The following is a 20,012-nucleotide window of genomic DNA, read 5'->3' as shown; positions in this document are numbered from 1 at the left end:
TCATTTATAAACCGTAAAAATTTAAATAAAAAGCAATCTTGCTTTTTAACTCATGTCACATTTACAGTTCAGGTGTGTTTCTGATATCAATTTTCAAAGGCTTTTTGACCAGGTGTGCCCACATAAATAAAAAGGGGGAAAGGTTACAGAATCCACTACTACAGTCTTCTTCATTTAGTGGGGTTTGTATGCTTAGTTCTGTATTGACCCTTTCAGGACATATCTGCTTTTCCCAAGCTTAAAAAAAATGCTCTAATCCATCCTGTGAAGGTAGGTGTTGTGTGTTCTTTCCAGAGGAGAATAATGACCCGTCTAGCAAGTAAGGAGGTGAATGCAATAAGAACATTGGCCTTTCCTTTAAGTGATCGGGTTTCTGGAGTGAAAGCAGATATGGTGTATATGGGATATGGGGCAATTTGGATTGTAAATCCCTTGTTATAGGCATTAAAAATGTTTGTACACAAGGGCAGGACCAAATGGTCTGATGGTTTTGCAGTGAGAGCACAGTGTACAGCGCTTTGGATAAAGGTGCTATATAAATGCCAACCATTTACCATTTAGCACGAGGGGTCAGCATTTGGAAACATCTTTTCCAACCTTGCCCTCGTCAAATGTACTCTTAAGATAATTTTTAGTTGAACCAAGTTGTGCTTGGAAATGCCTTCTAAATTGTGACCTGATTCTGATTGAATGAAAAACTACTGAGGAATTGGCTTTGAGGAGAAGGGAGAGGTGGGGCACACAATACAAAAGTGAAGCGGGCTACATGCACACTCATTTGACAGACATTTGAACCCAAGCATCACAATCTCCAGGTAGGCATTCTTCAGTCCAGTACAACATTTAGTGAATATGACAATATTTCATAAAGTTTGGTAAGGCCAGGCCAGCAAGCTTTTTTTTGGGTAATTTCTTTTAATTCTATGTGATTTACCATTCCAAATAAATGTTGAAATGCTTTTATCCAGAGAATTAAGTCTCTTTGATCAGGTTCAGTATATTTCACTTAACCAACATATACTGATTGGATTTAATCAATTAAATCGACAAATTCTTAAACCTCACTCTCATTCTGTTCATATGTTAACATGAGAATAACTCACTCCTCTGAGGTGAAATGCATGGCTCTTCCTCTGTCCATGATATTGTGCGATTGGCTTGTTACAAACACCGCTTCTTATGTGATACCAATTATCTGTGATTGTCACAATTAGGAGTTGTTGAACCGGCTAACTTTGACTTGGCTTCACCGAGTAAAACCTGGACCCCCCAAATCTGGAACATGGACTGAAGGAAAAAGTGCTGCTCTGGGTTTTATTCTGTGCAGTTATCCGGCTAACTGAGTAATTATGCTTAGTGGAACAGGACCCAGGGCAATATTGACATAAAGATTGTTTTCCAACATGTGCAAAGTAGTGTACTTCATGGTTCAATGGAATCAACCAAAGTCTTACATTTTTCAACTAAAAAAGATATTTCCCCAAAAAGCAGGTTTCACAATTATTGCCAACCACTGGCAAAGATGACAGTTGTGAATCTTTGGCTATAATTTGTGTTAAGGTTAGACACAAATTATAAACTTAGACATCCACATTTGAATGGATTTTTGACTATGCAGAACTTTTAAAGATTATTGCAACCTGGTCTCACAACCCATTTGTAACTATGGTATGAAATTGCATTGCCTCAATATTCGTAACATCACTACGAATGACCGAAAAACAGCACGTGACTTCACAAGACTCCACGAGTGGTGTCAAAATAATACGAGACGGCTGCCATTTTTCTATCACCAGTGAATCAATACAGGTAAGCCAAGGTCGATATTTATTCAAATGTACATTTCATACATTTGTATAAAAGCTTTCTTATTTCGGAATTGCATTTTAATACAATATGATGAATCATTCTCTAGCTTTTTCATCGCATTACACACATACAGTACTGTGCAAAAGTCTTAGGCTCCTGTATAACATTCTGTACAGATAAGATTCTTTCAAAAATAATTAAATGAAAGGTCCTAAATAAACATACTATAAATTTTACATTATATTTGGCAGAATAGTTAAAAACAATCAAATCAATATTTTTTGTGACCACCCTTTGACGTTAAAACTGCATCACTTCTCTGAGATATAGAACTGCAGGACAGTGTTGGCTAAGACAATCAGCAGGGAGGTTGTTCCAAGCAAGTTGGAGAACTTGCCACAGTTCTTCTGAGACTTTGGTTGGCTCCTTGCTTCTGATCTCAGACAGCCTTGATCAAGTTTTTAAGTAAATGTAGTGAATTGCTTACAGTAATATGTTACTTTTTTTAATTAAATACAAAAATGTCTCTGTAAAATTAAATCTTTTGGATGAATATTTGGAAATCTGAAATGTGTTCTTTTATACTAACACACACAAAAATAAACATTATGTTTTATGATTTAATTAAATTGTCATAAAATTAAAACATAAAATTTAATATCTACAAAATCCAGCCTGTCTGTAATGTTTATCCATAGGGTATTTGTCATTACACGTCCTAATGGCATACAGATGCTCAGACACCCTGTCCCTCAATCTGCGCTTGGTGCGCCAAACATAGAAACAACCACATTCACATTCCAACCTGTATACAACAAAAGTGGTATTACAGTTGACAAATGATTGTATCTTATATGTACTGGCTCCATGAGTGCCCTTGAATGTGTTGGTTCTCACACTGATTGCAGTTCCCACATGGGTGGTTTGGGGAGCCAACTAGGCTTAGCTACGGGAGACAGGTCACTGCACCAGCTTCACTTCACACAGAGTAGGATCACTTTCAGTGATGCTCCAGTTTTGTTTTGTAATTTCCTCAACCTGAGTCATCTCCCAACTGTGTTGGGTCACAAAATATATTTGTTTGCAATGCTATCCTGGGTTCGAATCCCGGTCGGCCGGGGCCTCTCTGTGTGGAGTTTGCATGTTCTCCCCGGGTTCGCGTGGGTTTCCTCTGGGTACTCCAGTTTCCTCCCACAGTCCAAAGACATGCAGGTTAGGCTGATTGGAGAGTCTAAATTGCCTGTAGGTATGAGTCTGTGAGTGAATGGTGTGTTCCTACCTTTTTCCCATTGTATGCTGGGATAGGCTCCAGCCCCCCTGCGACCCTGTTCAGGATAAGCAGGATGGATTGTATTGCTAATTTAAATGTGTTTGATTTTATTTACAATAATTGTTTGGGGTGCCAATAATTTTGACACCGAAGATTAGATGGCTTAATAAAAAAAATATTGAAACATGAGAGTAAATGTATTGACATAAAAGTAGTTTTTCCATATGTTTGAACACAATTTATAGATTATTATCTGTGTTGTTTATCATATGCACCCTTTTTCTTAATTTTTATTACAAGTGCTAATGATTCTGGAGCTGACTATTCATGGCAATGATGAAAGACATTGATTGCTTAACTTGTTGGTTGATATTATTATTATTATTATTATTATTATTATTATTATTATTACACCTTAGATTTGAGGTGTTTTACTGCAGATTCCCTTTCATTAAATTATGGATGGTAGATATGTACTTTAAAAGCACATGAAATGTGTGCATTCTGAATACCACTGCAATGCATGTAATTTGTACATGCATTTTTTACATTCTGCATCATGTTGTTGATCTTTCCAATTGAACCAGTTTCCACTAGGTGGCAGTATTGTCTTGAGAACCTTGGTTTGAAAACATTTGCTTTCCATTTATTGGGACTAATTCAATATCTTGCACAGATTCCACTTTTGTCAGTTATACTGATCACATCACTTTAATTATATGATGTCAACAAGTTAGTAACTATACAGATATGCAAATGCAGATACTATGCAAATGCTAATTCTTTCAATCAATTAAGTAGTCCGTAAATGTATTTACAGCCTCAATAATCCATCTATCTAATCCATGTGTTGAAAATAAAATCTTGAGTTATATTACAAATAGTTGATCAAATTGATGTCTTGAGATTGTGCCAGTCCAGGACATAGATTTTTACACTTAACCATTTCTTGAATGGGGACTCTGGATTGTTGTCATTCTGGAAACCCAGCTTGGGGTTTTGTAACATGTTTTGTCAAATTGTCCATATATGCATGGTCCTATCCATCTGTCCTGAGACAAACATCCCAAAAAAAACTTAAAGCTCAATATTTTCTATATTGTGTGTAACATCATACATAATTGTCATAGGAGGCAGAAGCTTCTGCTGACTTCCAGGCAACAGAAGACAACACAGAATATAGTTCTAAATAATTTGATGTGAACTAATTTGATAATCAAGGTTCCTGAAGGATAGTTTGTAAATAATTCTGGTGCTTTATGTCATGATATAGAACTGTTTGTATTTATTTGATCAAATTTCTCTATATTTCCAACAAATTTTTCCTTTGAATATTTGTTATTTAGTTCATTATGGGTATTAATAACTTTGGAGGTCTTTGTATATCACTGCAGTGTGTAGCTGGAGGGTTGGAAGATGCTTAAGTAGTAGATCAATATATTTTTGTATGTTCACTCTGCTCCACTATCCTGTCTTTCAAACCTCACTTTTTCCTATGGAGATGAGTCATAGTTTATAAACGTTTAAAGGACCATTTGCTCTCAACAAAATCAGGAATTGCATCACACACTACCAACAGGCTCTGATTTGTACAAAGCACACTCCCACTCCCAGGCTCCCATTCCATTCAGGCCCCGCAGATTTGAGGTTATGTTCACGCACACAAGCATCTGCTGAGTCAAATAACCCTGAAAGAAGAACACAAATGCTATTTTAGCAATTACACTGATTTGTTATTCCGCCAAGAGCTTGTTTTACCCTTCCAGGTTCCTTCTGAGAGTTTTGGGGATATTTTTAGGAGGTCAGTGAAATATGGAAACAGTTGGTATAGCATGTGCAACCCTCCAGATGTGAACATGCCTAATGGACCCTGTTTGTCTTCACAACCCAGTAGGTGACTGTGACACTGACACAGGGTTCCCGCGGAGGACATTCACTAATGACAGAGGCCTGCCCTGTGAAAACCTCCCCTCCTTCTCTGTAGGGAAGGAAACCTGAAGGGTTATGCAAAAATGTTTTGCTTTGTTGCCAAAAAAGGCTTGAACAAAGTAAGCCACCAGCTGGTTAGGCCTATTTGAAACACACTTTCTAATGTCTTGACTGAATCACGCTGGTGACTGAATCACTCTTAAAAGACTCAACTATGCAACTGTAACACAGAACAAAAACAAGGATTTCACATGTAATCATATACTAGTTTAGGAGAAAAGGGAACCAAAACCCTGTGTTTCACTACATTTGCAACTCCAAGTTCTGTACAACAACCACAGAAACACTGATAGTTCAACAGATCATCACTATGGGCAATAGAATAAACCGGCCAATGCTCAATCATACTGATGCTATTTTGCTTTGCTATTTTTCATGCACCAGCTAATTAGGAAACTGCAGATAGTAAATTCTGACCTTTCAATTGTCAGGGCCAGTCAAATATCTGATTTTAACAAGTATATTAAGCAAAGACCCTGAAGGGCTGAAGTAATGATACCATTGCTACTTCTCATCTCTGTATCGCCTGAAGAAGGTCCCAGGCACATCCAAAAGCAGGTTTCCGACTAAATGCAATTAGTTTTTACAGTTCAAGGATTTCCTTTCCCTTTTCACGTCAGATTACTGACATACAGTTTATCAGAGTCATTTGCACTGAGTTTATATAATGATCAGATGATACCTTCAGCAACCGTGTTGTAAATGTTTAATGTGGTTCAGAATTAAACGCAAGGTTCACTCTGGAAAGAGTCACAGACAGTAAGAAACTTCTGACTATTATTGAACTTATTTGGGGGCATAATTTATCCTGTTTAATTATATACATCTTTGGCATTTCATTTTTTATTTTTACTGTGAAGTTTTTATTGCAACTTCTGGAATTACCTATAAATACTCTGTATTTACATGGATGTCTTCAAGCATACTATAAGCATACTATATCTCATGCAGTCTGCCCTCTCCACCTTCTTTTCCTCAGTTTCAAGAAATTAAATACATAGGGAATTAAATAGGGAAATCATTCAGTACCTCACTGTGATGTTGAAGACCTTGGATAAGAGTGATGATATGTTCATGAGTACTTGACAGCATTTCTTCTCCAACTTGGGACTGCCCAAACTGGTATAGATGGGTACCTGGTACCTTACAAGGAAGGCTGTTGAGGCGAATCGTACATAGCCTCCATCTTGAAAGCAGCGATACAGTCCAAAAGTCTGGAAACTACTAGTGAAAATGCTTCTATTTAGCATTATTTTCTAATTTAATACAAACTCATCATTACTAATTGTATTATCACCATAACAATTTGAGTGAAAAGTTGAATCTTTGAAAAAATTACATTCATTTCAGAATTTCTTAGTATTTGGCATGTCCAGCTTTTGCTTTAATGACAACGTGCACTCAAACCGGCATGCAAAACCTGATGATTCATGTTATCCCAGCATTATTTGACAATGTCCCAAATAGCATTTTGTGATGTTACTGAATACTTGGCTTTTGTCAGTCTTTAAGTGTCCCCATAAATGTTCAATAGGGTTGAGGTCAGGTGGTTGTGAATTATGCTGGACTCCTTGCTTCTCTTTGGTCTTGGAGTAGTTCTTGCAAAGCTTTGAAGTCAGTTTAATTTGTTGAATTTTTTTCTAAATCTTAAATCTTTCTGTTTATTTCCAGAATTACATTAAAAAAACAATATGGTCTCAGACTTTTGGTCCTGACTGTGCATGCTGAAAAGTCCTAGGAAGTTTGGAGCACTCAAGTGTTTGGTGCACAAGGGACATACATTAGTGACATTTTGGGCCAAAATTAGTATAATATATCAAAAGAAAATCTAGTGGCACTTAAACTACACTTAAATAAAGGGTAGAAACCTGAAGATTCATCCCAAAAACCTTGGTTCCTTCCAAGCATTTTTTTTCAGCTCTCCAGTAAAATTCAAAAAATGGCAGTTACGCCCCTTGTGCACCAAACCCTCGATCTGCTCCTCAGCACTGTGCCCCAGTCTCTCATGAGACAATTTTCTGGAATATGCCCTAATCCTGATTCCTGGCTTTTCATAGGGAAATTGTTGCTTTTTACAATGCGATTACTCACTGCACTCATTCTTTACATAGTAACTGATAAACTTACCCTGTTCAGCACACTTTTAGAAAATAGACACCACAGGAGTCGCTGACATCATTGCCTGACTCATCGCATCCACCCTCACAGAGGCAGTCTTCTCCCACGGATCCTCTGATATGACACATCAGAGGACAATGCACAATTGGTAGATACTCTCTATGGTACAAAAGGGTTCAGCCAGCTAGGGGTCTGTGTTTCATTAGTATTTGGTGATCCCCGCTGGTTGATCGGCGCCCTTGGACTGCATGTTACAGGTACAATATGTAATAGTTTTGTGTTAAAACATTGTTAAGACCATTGTAAATCCCTTCCTATCATTGAAAAACGCTCACTGACATGTTGACTCACCCTCTGCCTGTGTTTACAGACCTTAAATTTGGGTTTCAAAATATATAGTTGACGGACCAACAGTCTGCACCAAAACATTGTATAGCTGTACAATAATTCAAGCTTATTAATTGGTGATTACAGCCGGTGTTGAATGCCAAAAAAACAAAAACTATTTGTCGGGTTGTAAAGCTGAATACTGGTTTAGGACATGCAGAGATAATGCACAGAATGTGATTTGTTCTAAAGCTAGCATTAACCAGAGAATAACAGTAATGTATTGTTATGTTAATGCATTCCTGGCAGATGCATTTACTAAACAGTGCAAAAGTAACAGATAAACACACCTTGTTGAACAGGAAGTCTCTGTATTCCTACCACTTATGAATTCATACTATTGTAAAACATGCCAAGGTCGTATCTATTTTACCACTTGTCACAGACCCTCGATTAAACCATACCAATGCACTCATTTCTTTGTCTTTCCAGAATATAATGGCCGCTCCTATAATTCCCCTGCTCAACAAAGCCTTTCAGGACTGCTGGACAAGTTTAACAGGTTATTGCATATTTCAGCTTCTTCCCCAGTTCACACCACACAGCAAAAAGGGATGTCATTATTCAGAACCTTCCGGCAAGGTCTGTGTTTTACACAGCACATCTACCTACACAAACAGATTCCCAAAAGGCACAGCTGGGCCCAAACCCCGATCGTTACTCTTGCCAGCTCCACAAAGACCCACTAACTTTTAATCTTTTTTTTGCCAGAGAAGCACTTTCTGCGGTGGTTTATTGTAAAGGTAACATGTCGCCCGGTCGTGTTTGCTGTGTAGCAGATGAGGTAGCCTAGCCCACTTTCTGTTTCGGGTTAATTGAAAACAGCTGAACACCAAGCGCTTTCTTTTCCAGCTTTCCTCCTCCTGCACCTCCCACCAGCTGGGGTTGGCGGAGGAGCTTTTCATTCACAGACACCTATTCAAAGACTAAACCGCGCTAACCCCATCCCCCAATCCATGGGAGCTCCCACTCATCACCATACTGTAAACGTCCTACTCTCCACTTATACTAGACAGCCATCTGTGACAGGAAGAGGAAAAGAATCAAGGACTTCTATCCAAATACCAAAACAACAAACTGGGGTGAGATGCACACATCCAAATTAAACAAAAACAAGAAATAAAAAGTATGTTTTGGTTTTTTTTAATGACATTTTTTATTTTATTTGTGCATTCATGGTATCAATGCTTGTAATAATTTTCCTCAGCACCCTTATAACTTCAGTATAGAGTACCACTGAAAGAAACATTCACTTCCAACAATGCGCTTAGGCAGCTACTTAATGTACAGTATATAGAAAACGTTATTTACAATCAATTTCCATTGTTCAGCTAAGTTCATCATTTAAAAAAATTAGTGCTTTGAGCTTTTGTACGTATACCCTGACATCATCATTTCCCAATACCCCAAAAGGCCTACTGTACAACTCCTGTTAACTGAGCTAGTATCACCATCAGTTTAGTTTGATGAGTGTGTGTGTGTGCGTGCGTGTGTGTGTGTGTGTGTGTGTGTGTGTGTGTGTGCAATCCCCTCTGTAACCACTTGACTGAAACAAATGGAAAACTGGCATTAGGTTGTAGTGTATATTTATAGGATTTTGGTAATTAGCTGTGTGGGATTCTTGGCTTGGCACTGCTTCACCATCAAACGCCTTGATCTTAAACACTACCTTGCCTTGTGTTGAATCACCTGGCCATGCTATACCTGTTGGCATACAAACATCCACTTTGTCAAACTGTAATAGAAAAAAAACCATTCAAGCCCTGTAAGGAGAAATACCTGACTGAGAGTGCAAACACACAGCTGTGTTTACAAAAGCACCACTGACCCACAACCGATTCTTTATGTTACGTTATAAGACTAAAGTCTTCTGACAGAGCCTCAACTATGCATGCCATTTCAAAGTCACATGGCCCGCTTCGGCATATTATGGTATATGCCAAAATATATACTTTAAGAATATACATTTTTACATTCCATTTTAAAGTAGTCCAAAATGACTCAGCATTTGGGCTATGCTCTCGATCTTGACACCCTTACACCCTTAATTTTCCATATAAAACTTCCTATACAGCAGATGTAAGTATGAAAAATACAGTATAAAACTATAACTTATTTCATTCCACTGACTGGTACATGACAGAGAGAATAAAACTGGAAAAAGTAGAGAAAGTACAACGTTTGTATCATTGTAGAGATTGTAGAAGGTTCAAGCTCCTCCAAGGTTTCATTACAGATCCACATGGAGAATGGATCAGAAGGACAAGCCCATTTGGCAGTTAGCTTTGGTAGGTTTTCAGTAATAGTAATAGCTACTGAAGACACCTGGAAAATGGTCAATAAATACAAAGACAAAGAAAGTACTGCAAGTAGTGTTCTGAAAGTCAAACTTAAGATTGCCAGTTCGCGTAAAATACACATTTCTTAGTGGAAAGTAGTCAAGACTTATTATATTGCAACATGATGAGTCCTAGGTTCAGTGTCATTTCAAAATACCATCTTTACTATCAATGGGGAAAGTTCACACTTTAAATAACATCAAATGTGGATCATGACAACTGTATTTAAGCCAGAAAGAGGGGTGGGGTGATGTGCATTATGGCATGAACTTAATTAAACTGTAATGAGGCCAGATAATGGAACCATTCCCTGAAGCAGTTCATTGAAATCTATATAGTGCTATCGTGCTAAATATTATAAAATGGGCAGCTTGAAGCCACTTCTCTCAGACCATTTTGTATGGTATTACTTTTAGCAATTTCTAAAATAATGTCTTTGTTCCTTTAAAAGTGTTTTGCAGCTTCTTTGGGTGGCACAGAGAGCAACAGAAGGCTGGGAGAGCACAGCTGCTGATCTTCCAAGGGAGCTGCAAGCCTCTGTCAGCCGCAGCAACTTTACAGTGTTGGGAGGGAATGGGGGAAGAGGCTAGCACCAGTCGCCGAGGTAGTCAAAGTCGGCAAACATCTCCTGCTCTGCCTCAGTCAGGACTCTGGGCTCCCTGGGTGGGGTAAGAATGGGCGCTTCTGAGGTAAACTCGTCATCGAAGTTGCTGACGTCCTCCTGGCCTCTGATGGTCGGGACGAAGGGGGGCTTCATCTTCTTGGCAAGTAGGCCGCTCCAGTCAATGTTCTGGGAGAACAGATACAGCAGAAAAGGATGTGAATGTTGTCCAGTGACTGTTTTCTGTGAAAAGATGAAAGGTAATTGGCGAGTGCTGACATACTCTGAAGAAGGGGTGCTTCTTGACCTCATCCGCGTCTCGCTCCCCGGCACCGAGACGTCTTTCCGGATTTCTCCTCAAAAGCTTGATAATGATTTAATATGGATGAGTAAGTACATGATTATGAACAGTATGACTTCAGGCTTTGAACCTCACTCCAGTATGACACATGAGAGGGTTCATTTTCAGTGCATCCATTTGTGTATGGAGAATACAAAGCTTAGCACCTGTTCATTTATACTGGTTTAAGACACCAAGAAATCTGTACTAAATTCAAAATAAGTACTAAATAAGTCCTAGTAATACACCCTCAATATTCTTCCTGATTAATTATCAACATTAGATGAACACTTCCTTCCATGTTGGCAGCTGGCCTCATCAACAAGGCCCAAGGGTCCCCATTGTCACAGACTTTTATCCGTCCCCCATAAAACTTCATAAACTTTATATTTTTTAAATTTTATTTATATTTTATATATTTTATTTTTTGCACTTTAACAATACTTCATATACCCCGCTTCAGCATTATGTTGTATTGTATATATTTACTTATTTTTACCCAGATCACATTCCACCTTATTATATATCTATGTTCCTATTTTTTTGATTTCATTCTTTATGTTGTTTGTATGCACCCACAAACCACAGCAAATTCCATGTACGTAAAACTACATGGCGAATAAAGAGATTCTGATTCTGATTCTGATGTTTGGAATTTGTTTTGATCCAAGAAAAAAAAAGAAAAAACTGTGCATTAAATGTAATTAATTTGAAGATTAGTTCAAAAAGCTTTTTAAGTTGGGGTTTGTAAATTTGTAAAAGGAAATATAGAAGAAAATCAACAATCATTAAATCCTGTAAACTAACCCTTCTCATTATGGAGATTGCTTCCGTAGAGAGGAATCTTGGGTAGCGGACTTCATCGTTGACAATACTGTCAAACACCTCCTCTTCATCATCGCCAGGGAAAGGAGACTTGACAAAAGGACAAAGATTACATAAGAAAAGTGATGTGACATTATTCTGAAAGTTACATTTCATTCATTTATAGCAATGACTTTGTCTTCAACACGTTCAGCTGTTAACTGCTAGGTAATGTACCACACAAAAGCTCTTTGAGGACGATGGCATTTTTTGGTGCCCTGAGCAACAGACCTTGTAAAACGGGAGGCCCGGAATAAAAAAAACTTGGCCACACACCTCTCCAACCAGCATCTCAAAGATGAGGACGCCCAGCCCCCACCAGTCCACCGCCCGGGTGTATGAAGTCTCCGTCAGCACCTCCGGGGCCAGGAACTCCGGGGTACCGCAGAACGTGCTGGTGCGGTCCCGGAAACCCATTCCTTACAAGGCAGATCAAACCAAACGATTGGTTTCCACAATCAAAACGGATACGAATCAACTGGCCCCTCTCACCACTAACGGGTTTAAATACAGTGAGGTCCGTAAGTATTTGGACAGTGGTACAATTTTGTTCGTTTGGCCCTCTACTGAGTTTGAAATTAAACAATGATTATGTGGTTAAAATGTAGACTGCCATTTTTTCATTTAAGAGTATTTACATCCATACAGGGTGATCCATGTAGGACTTAGTCATAGCTTTGTTTCAAAGTCAATATTTTGGAGTACAGAGCTAAAAGAACAGAAATCGTACCACTGTCCAAATACTTACAGACTGTACTTTAAATTAGGATATTATGCATGTTTAGTCAGCAAAAACATGTAGCATTGACCAAAGCTACCCCCTTGCGAATAAAGCCTGCTTCGCATGTTCTCATACCTTCTTTACACAGACCAAAGTCGGCGATTTTCACGTAACCTTCAGTGTCAAGAAGCAGGTTATCCAGCTTTAAATCCCTGGAAGGTAAATTAGGTGCAATTACTTTATTTTGAGGAACAGGATACAACAGTGATCGTGGCTATTTTAGATGTGGTCTACCAACACATGCTGATAAACACAGATACTGTGACCATGTCTAATGTAAATTCCTCATACTAGTCACAGTAGTATTTAACCCAGAGGATGGGAAAGGTATAAAATCTTGAATAGCTACAATGAAAAGATAAAATCACTGTGCAACCTTACCTGTATACAATCTTGTGATCATGCAAGAACTGCAGCCCCAGGACCACGCAAGCAGCATAGAAACTATGGACAATAAAACATGATCGTTGATTAGAAAAGCTCATTAATCATACTTATACAATAGCTTGCCTGAATACTCTATTTTGATTGGCTAAAACATTTGCATTATTTTTCTAGAAACACCCTGTGGCTATGAAATAGTAATGACAAAAGAATCTGCATCAACGGCCGAAAAGTAAGACACATTCTGTATTTACCGGACACTTATGTTTCGTATTTTTGAGAATGATTAGGTTTATAGTATAGCATCTGCTTTCATATAATTCAGTAGTTGACTTGCTAGCTATCCATGATAACTAACATGCTGTGAGACAATGTTGACCTAAAACCAAACTGAATTTTAATGTTAACTAGGTAATTTGAGATAGCAAACCCAACATTAAACTAGTTTAGCCCGGTTATATTTGCTTGACTATTTATTCAAGTAACGTTTTCACTGCAGTAGTATTTCATATTTTAGCTCAGAAAAAACCTAGAGAACCTAGTAAGTGGTTACAGACAGTCATGCTGTAAGGCTGACTGACAGTACTGTTAAGCAAGAGGTGCCCAATGAAAAAAGTATAAGCAAGTAGCTTATTCAGCACACCATGAGTGTCATTTTAGGTCCAAAAGTTCACATTGTTACTTGTGCTACATATTGTATACTGTACATGGTTAATATAATTTTTGCCAGATATCAGGTACTTATTTTACTTCAAATTACAGTGTTTTTTTGTCACCATTTGCCACCATCAGGCAAACATTGAGCACATCTCCAGAACATACGAGAAGACCACGGCTACAACTTACTGTTAAAGCCGGTCAGTGTAGCTAACCGTCCAAGTCAAAAGAAAAAAAGAAAGCGAAAAAAAAAAAAAAAAGGGGCTGGAACTGATTTTAGACCAGTTCCAGTTTAGATCTTACACGGCTCGAGATTCTGAGAAGACGTTGGCGTGAATGTGCATCATCAGGTCCCCTCCTGCTGCGTATTCCATCACAAAGCACACATGCTCTTTGGTTTGGAAGCAGGCGAAGAGATTGACCAGGAATGGGTGACGGACACTGTTCACGGTCTCAAAGATCCCCTTCTCACACATTAGGCTGACAGGAAAACAACAAAAGACGAAATATGAAAACAATTGAATTTGCTTGGCGTCCTTAGGCAAACTCCTCAAGGGTTAGACTTACCTGTCCACCTCATCACGAGCCACAATGTCTCCTTTCTTTAAGGCCTTGATGGCAAACATTTCTCCTGTCATTTTGTATTTGGATAACAATACCTGTTGAATCAAAATGAAAAATTGATTAATGTGCGAATTATATGAAGAACGTTAACAGCCTCTTCACATCAACAGGATGTGGCGTCATGTGAAAATTAAGTTACTTTTCCAAAATGCCCCCGGCCTAGAACTGCGACACAGATGAAGTCTGCAAGACTAAACTGGAATGGTTGTTCTTCCCTGGAGAGAGAGGGAGATGGAGAGAGGGAGGGAGAGAGAGAGAGAGAGCATCAATTAAAAAGCCCATGTATATATCCTCTACTCATCTGTAAATCCCAAGAAACCTATTGATTTATATATCTTCCTGTTAGATCAAACTTACAGTAAAAAACACAGAGACATGAACTGAAATCCAAGTGCATTTACCGTGAAAACTGTATAGGTTGTTTCAGAAGAGTCTACTAGACGGTACCTTATGTCTTTTGTCCATGGAGCAGTTATCAGCTCCAGATCTGGCTGCTGGTTCTCATTGTCCACAATTCTGTCATTGTCTAGTTTGACAGCTGAACTGTTCCTGTTGTTCAGGAAATCATCCTGTTAAAATGGGGGAATGCTGTGTCAGGAGGAGGAAACTGGAGGACTGTCATAGCCAGAGGCACTCTGTCGCCACTTTGCCTGTGTGGCATCGGTCATTACACAGATACTGATTGTTATGTAAACAGATATAGTTTGACTTTTCCTCTTCCTCTTGACCTTAAGCTACTGAAAGCTACAGTGCCAGCGACAGGCTGTTTAGAGAACGGTGTTTACCTGCGCTTCCCGTTTGTCCGCCGCCATCTGCTGTCTGAGCTCGTCCATGAGCTTCGAAGCAGAGGTGGGCTCTTTGTCAAAGTCCAATTTGGTCACCGTAGGGTCACTGGAAATATTTATTCCATTTTATTTATCAGGCAAGGACATTTCCAGCATGGAAGTTCATCCAGTACATCTGAGGTCATTCAGTACATTGTGCCAATAAAAACGCCCAAACAATTTGTTCATTTAGTCCTTGTGGATCTCAGAAGTATATAAAGGACACTCACTGAGCACTTTATAAGGTAGACCTGTACACCAGCTTGTTAATGTAAATATTTAATCAGCCGATCATGTGACAGCAACTAAATGCATAAAAGCATGCAGACATGGTCAAGAGATTCAGCTGTTTTTCAGACCAAATGTCAGAATGGGGAAGAAATGTGATCTAAGTGAACGTTGAATGATTGTTAGTGCCAGAAAGGGTGGTTTGAATATTTAAGGAACTGCTGATCTCTTGCACAACAGATTTTTACGTACAACAGTCTCTAGAGTTTGCAGAGAATCTCTGAACACACAACGCCTCAAACCTCTAAGTGGATAAGTTGACAGGCAACAGCCACAGAAGACTAATACGTCTAAAAAATAAGTCTAATGAATACCTAATGAAGTGCTCACTGAGTGTATATACTGTATATACAGTGCAGTCTGTATTTATTTGCACAGCTGGTACAATTTCTGTTTTTGTGGGTATGTAGTCCAGCACATTAAAGTTGAAATGAAACAATACATGTGAGGTTAAAGTGCAGGCTGTCCCCTTTAATTTGAGTGCATTTACATTTATATAGGGTGATATCGGAATCTTTATAGTGCTTCCCCCGCATTTTACGGGACCAAAAGTAATTGGACAGTTGGCTTCTTAACTGCTTCTGAAAGTGTTTTCAATTGCTTCCATAAAAAGCCAGAGCAGATTGAAGAGGAAATTGACCACAAGCCTGCTCTGAAACAGTGCTTTGACGCATTCACACTTTGCCCACACTTATTAAGCACCGTCCCTGTGTCCCGCAAGGCCTGACACAGTGCTGAACCATGACTCACCTCCTTCAACGCAGGCTACTCCCCGTTATGGCGAAACCTCATTCTAATTAAAGAAAACAGCAAAACAACACAGGGAAGGCCTGAGGCAAACCGGGGAGGGCACGGGAGGTACCTGGGGGAGGCTGGGAAACTGGGCTGAGCGGGGGAATCCGGGCGTGGCGAGTGCACTGAGGGGGTGGCGCGCCTCACCAGCCGGCCCCAGGTGGCGACGTTGATGTTCATCTGACGGGCGCGTAGGAAGGTCTTTCCTGCGGTGGGGGAGGAAACGGACGAGGAACGGTCACAAACCCTTTTATCCACCTCACATCTGAATGACTTCAAGGCTTTTGATTAGATAGGTAACAAAATCACCTGCTTTTCCAGGGCTAAGTCAACCGCGTGTTAAAAACGTGCCTGAGAAAACATTCCTAAGACAACACTTCTATCATTCTAGGCCGGGCCTCTTCCACAGCTGGGATAGGACAAAAAGTTTACTGTTCCCAGAAAGCTGTGGCTTCCTGCAGCTGTCTATAGTTGAATGTCTCTCTGAAAAATGATTCACTTGATATTGAATGGAGTCAGTTAAGTTTACCCTTATTGTGTGCTGCGCATTGCAATACAAAGCAGAGCTTTGTAGTGCAAAAACACACACCTTAATATTCTCAGCCATACTTCATAATTTTATTGTGTGCTGCGCATTGCAATACAAAGCAGAGCTTTGTAGTGCAAAAGCACACACCTTAATATTCTCAGCCATACTTCATAATTTTATTTATTTAATTTTCTTCCTTCAAAAGTTCGGCATGCTACTCCTCCCACAGCTTTGAGAAATCCCAGGCAAGATATATATCAAAACGACCGGAATAGATGGGAATCGATGGGAAAGACTTTTCTCAATTCTGCGACATTTCGTTTTCTTACGAAATGCGAAAAAAACCGACCGATTTTTGCCCATAGGAATGAATGAGAATTTATCAAACCCACCCCTCTTTGGAGCCACACCACTTCGTCATACTTTGTCGCAGAAACGTGATGAAAGGTTTAAACAGGTCACAAGACTTTGAACTGTGTTGGTCTAAAGACACTTTTTGATATCTTCTATGGTTTTTACAAAATCACAGTTTATGTTTTATGAAATTTTTGAGATTTTCAGATTTTATAACGGGTGTGTATTGCGTGGCTTTAGAGTGCGGTGACATCACCCACTCTAGCATTCAGCCCTTCTAAATTTTATCAAAAATATTCAAGACATTCTCATCTTACTCCCACAGCTTCTACTCCACAACAACATACATCAAAAAAAAAATCCTCTCTCATTCAATGTTAATTCCATTGAGATAGGACTCACGGTTTTTTAATAAATCGCCCAAAAGTGCAGAGAGTGCCGGATCCAGCTCTCATTGACTCCAATGTTATCTGAAGCGTCAACTGCCGCGTAAAGTAGGCACAATATGGTGATTTATAAACTGTCACCGCTCCTGCATTTTAAATCCTACAGACACATCCATCCGCCATTGAAGTCTTGGGTCGCTCAAAATACAAAAATAAATTAGATCTGACTTATACTTTTGAAGATACATGGATTTGTTTGGCACCAGCGCCAGTTAGCTTCACCACTAGCATTCAGGCCGTAAGCAGTTAAACATTTACACACATTTTCACCTTGTCACTCACATTCAAATATCTAAGAGATATGACGTATAGTTTTGGAAAGAGAAGCGTTTAAACCCGAGCATGTCAGAAAAAAAAGTTAGTTCCTAGATCTCTAACAGACAGAGACTCTCACACACACAGAACATGCACGAGCCCCTGGTTGCTTGGCAACCAGCACACTCAGCTCACTCAACTCACTCAACTCACCAGAGACACACGCGCGGTGCTGGTTGCCTTAGCAACGGCCCTGACACATAGCAGGCTGCGACATGCTTGTATGTTCAGGTGAGGCTAGCCGAGGCTAGCCATAGCTTCGACCACAACATAAATATGAAGTCTAAAACTGACACAAATAAGCACAATACATGTAGTATCACTCGTTCTAACCGCAGCATTCACAGCCTGTGACCGGAATAGAACCGGAAGTAGCCGAAGCTAGCGGTAGCCTTGGCTAACTTCCCATGTTATCTGAGTGGTAAACTGCAGAGTAAAATAAATAAAATATGGCGATTTTTAACTCCTGCATTCTAAATCCTACCGACACATCTCATAGATCGATCTCGCCACTGAAGTCTCGGTTCACTCAAAATGATTTTTTTTTAAATGCGAGTTATAGTTTTCAAGATACAGCAATTAGTTTGACGTTAGCTTCGTTGCGCTAGCTTGCGTTAGCTTCGGCGCTAGCTTGCGTTAGCTTCGTCACGCTAGTTAACATTAGCTTCGGCGCTAGCTAGCTTAACTAACTAACTGATGGTCTGACTAACTGATTAACTAAGTGACTGTTACTAACTGGCTAACTAGTTAGCTGACTAGCTAACTAACTAACTAACTAGTTAGCTGACTTACTGACTGACTAACTAGCTAGCTAGCTGACTGGCTAACTAGTTAGCTGTGTGTGTGTGTGTGTGTGTGTGTGTGGCCTATGAACTTATCATAAGGGCAAATACACACACACACACACACGTGTATAGATGAGGTTCTCCATTTTTGTGAGTACCAAATTGTGGGTTACATCTGTGTTTGTGTGAGGGATGGGCACCAGCAGCAGCACACTTAAAATTTCCCTGGAATTTTTTCTTGTTATTATTATTATTAATATTAAGCCAGCTGCAGCTTTCTAAGGCCTATCAGGGGACTGTGCCCTCCATTTGTACATGAAAGAAATAATGGCTGTGGAAGGAATGTTCTTACAGTTGCTACTGTTACTTTACTTTACAGACATCCTCATCAATTTTCCGAGCAAGCAATCCAACAGCAGTCACACCTTCTTGGGCTCTAAGCGCTGTGCTGATTGGTACAGCTTCATAAATACCTTGTTGCTTTGAGAAAATCTTCTTTTGCCGTTGCAGTTTGGGTCTCCTCTCAATAACAGGGTTGAAAAATGTAACCTGTGCAAATGTAAGCAAGGGCAAAAAACAACCCAAACATGATTTTCTTCATACATGCACAATATAATACAAATCCGGACCCCATTTTTTAATCTCTCAAGTTGTTCTGGTGGCACTGATGTCAAGGGACAATTAGGGGTTGGGTCCTGACAATATAAAGCGATGCCATTTTTAAAGACGTGGTTGAGATGCGTCTAGCTGAATAATGTGGAATGTGTGTTTGAGGGAACGTGGAGGGAAAGGATAAAATACCTCAGCAAAGAGTGTGCCTTGCGGCTCGAGGTACAGGCACATTCCGTGTCGCTGGTTGTCGAGGAAATCCTCCAGTCTAAGGAATTTGAGGGCAGACAGCGAGCGCCAGTCCCTCCAGTACACCGAAATCTCCAGCTCGCGAGACTGTGGGGAAAATTTGTCTTAATTAAAACTTTCATTACAAACATTCTTCCTTCCATGGCATACTTAACATGGCATACTTAACAGCCAGTACAGTTCAGACAAAAAATTGCATTTTTTATTATCCTTTACATCCTTCTCCTTCTCCTATTCATTATCACTATATTTTCATTATTTGTAGTTACTTGAGAGCCAAAAATCGAAAAAATCAGTTAGAGGGCTGCAGTTAATCAGTTATGTTACAGTACTGTTGAAGTTCGACATTATTATATCCTAATAGGCCTATGTTTTTTCCAAGATAAAAGATTGGGTTAATTTGCTTCCAAGTCGCACAGTAACCTACAATGTCAACGTTCGACATAATAAAACACATAGTTCCAATACTGTAAGCAATTAACACTCGTATCCCTGAGATGTGAACAATCATATCTGCGAAAACAAACAAAATTTACAGATTAGGAACAGTGGCTGGTTTCATTCATTTTGGAAGCTCTGTCTGCTTTCCCTAAGGCAAGCAAATGGGCAGATTAAAGGTTCTAGCTTTAACTGGGGTGTAAGTGGGGGCTGGTGACGC

At 39.5% G+C, this 20,012-nt stretch overlaps 1 protein-coding gene across 2 annotated transcripts in view; it reads right to left on the bottom strand.

Annotated features, from left to right (window-relative positions):
• Positions 1–8,704: 8,704 nt before the first annotated feature.
• LOC133126357 (serine/threonine-protein kinase N2-like) overlaps positions 8,705–20,012 on the bottom strand; it is a 41,756-nt gene continuing 30,448 nt past the window's right edge. Inside the window, exons 9-22 of one of the 2 annotated variants that reach the window (XM_061238519.1) lie at positions 19,298–19,441; positions 18,970–19,045; positions 16,138–16,273; positions 14,949–15,054; positions 14,611–14,732; positions 14,303–14,378; positions 14,107–14,198; positions 13,843–14,019; positions 12,880–12,942; positions 12,574–12,650; positions 11,994–12,136; positions 11,661–11,768; positions 10,797–10,877; positions 8,705–10,702 (exon numbers count right to left, since the gene is read on the bottom strand). In XM_061238519.1, the coding sequence (XP_061094503.1) occupies positions 10,499–10,702; positions 10,797–10,877; positions 11,661–11,768; positions 11,994–12,136; positions 12,574–12,650; positions 12,880–12,942; positions 13,843–14,019; positions 14,107–14,198; positions 14,303–14,378; positions 14,611–14,732; positions 14,949–15,054; positions 16,138–16,273; positions 18,970–19,045; positions 19,298–19,441 (1,605 nt within the window). In that variant the 3' untranslated portion in view covers positions 8,705–10,498. Of the gene's footprint in view, positions 10,757–10,796; positions 10,878–11,660; positions 11,769–11,993; positions 12,137–12,573; positions 12,651–12,879; positions 12,943–13,842; positions 14,020–14,106; positions 14,199–14,302; positions 14,379–14,610; positions 14,733–14,948; positions 15,055–16,137; positions 16,274–18,969; positions 19,046–19,297; positions 19,442–20,012 lie in introns of both variants that reach the window. The other variant, XM_061238520.1, reaches the window with a different exon arrangement.

The sequence above is a fragment of the Conger conger genome, chromosome 4, assembly GCF_963514075.1.
Source record: "Conger conger chromosome 4, fConCon1.1, whole genome shotgun sequence".
NCBI classification, from domain to species: domain Eukaryota; kingdom Metazoa; phylum Chordata; class Actinopteri; order Anguilliformes; family Congridae; genus Conger; species Conger conger.
Note: the sequence above shows the minus strand (reverse complement) of the source record. Positions and strands in the feature narration are given on the sequence as shown.